Raw genomic sequence first — 1,452 nt, forward strand, 5'->3', positions numbered from 1 at the left:
ACGAAATAACAAAAAAAAAAAAAGAAAGAAAAAGAAAAAGACTCTATTTTTTGCTTACCCTTTTGAAATCTTTTGATGCTGTTGCTCTTCTTCATCAATAGTGTGTTTTAAACTCACAGCACTTTCTTTTTGTGTCTCCCAACAAAAAAGGAATGATGAGTGGAAGTTTAAGTGGTAGTGCAAGGAACAGTAGTAGGTCTCCTTTCACCCCAAATCAGTGGCAAGAACTTGAACAACAAGCTCTTGTTTTTAAATACATGGTTACAGGTACCCCAATCCCACCAGATCTCATATTCTCAATTAAAAGAAGCCTAGACTCCTCAATATCTTCAAGACTCTTCCCACACCATCCAAGTAAGTAACTTGTTAATAGTTATAATTCATTAAAGAATAAAAAATACAATAGGCTTTTTTGTTTTTGGTGTAGGTGGTGCAGTTGGGTATGCATATTTTCAAATGGGGTTTGGCAGAAAAGTAGACCCGGAGCCAGGAAGGTGCAGAAGAACAGATGGCAAGAAATGGAGGTGCTCAAAGGAAGCATATCCAGATTCTAAGTACTGTGAAAGGCACATGCATAGAGGCAGGAACCGTTCAAGAAAGCCTGTGGAAATTTCTTCATCATCAACCACAAACACAAACACAAACACAAACAACAACAACAACACTTCCTCTTCTCAAGTCATGAATCATCATCATCAATCTTCTTATACTGTTAACTGCAGCAATGATAGCAATAATAATAATAACATGGCTTCTTCAACAGCTTGTTCTTTCAGTTTCAACCCATCTGAGTCACAGCAGCAGCATCAATACTTCTCCCAATCTTACCAAAACCCCTTCTTTTACACCCAATCAACGTCTTCTTCTTCTTCTTCCAAACACCATGATGCTGATTTTCCTCCTCATGATGCCACCACACACCACTTATTCATGGACTCCGGCTCTTATTCTCATGATCAAAAGGACTATAGGTTGGTATCAAGAAAGGAATTAAAATAATTCTTTATTAAAAGTTTTCTTAATGTTTTGTGTTGTTATTGGTAATAACAGGCATATTCATGGAATGAGGGAGGATGTGGATGAAAGAGCTTTCTTTCCAGAAGCTTCTGGTTCAGCCAGGAGCTACCTTCATGACTCATATCAGCACCATCACCAACAACAACAACAACAACAGCAGCATCTATCAATGGGTTCCTACAAGAACTACTCATCAAATTCCCATTTCCAAATCATGAACAACAATAATAATAACGACGATCCAAGAAACCAAGAGCAACATTGCTTTGTGTTGGGGACAGACTTCAAATCAACGAGCAAAGAGAAAGACAACACTGAGAAAACAACATCAACAACACAGCAAAGACCCCTTCACCACTTCTTTGGTGAGTGGCCACCAAAGAACACTGATTCATGGCTTGATCTTGCTTCCAACTCTAGAATACCCTCCTCAGG

The 1,452-nt window shown here is 38.6% G+C and overlaps 1 protein-coding gene across 1 annotated transcript; it reads left to right on the forward strand.

Moving 5' to 3' along the window:
* Positions 1 to 6: 6 nt before the first annotated feature.
* Positions 7 to 1,447, forward strand: LOC107464804 (growth-regulating factor 5; the record flags this gene model as incomplete). Its single annotated transcript, XM_052254190.1, has 3 exons — positions 7 to 354; positions 428 to 971; positions 1,051 to 1,447. Coding segments are annotated over exons 1-3 (1,143 nt in total), but the record flags the coding sequence as incomplete, so codon positions are not given.
* Between the last annotated feature and the right edge of the window lie 5 nt (positions 1,448 to 1,452).

The sequence above is a fragment of the Arachis duranensis genome, chromosome 9 (genome assembly GCF_000817695.3).
Source record: "Arachis duranensis cultivar V14167 chromosome 9, aradu.V14167.gnm2.J7QH, whole genome shotgun sequence".
NCBI lineage: Eukaryota > Viridiplantae > Streptophyta > Magnoliopsida > Fabales > Fabaceae > Arachis > Arachis duranensis.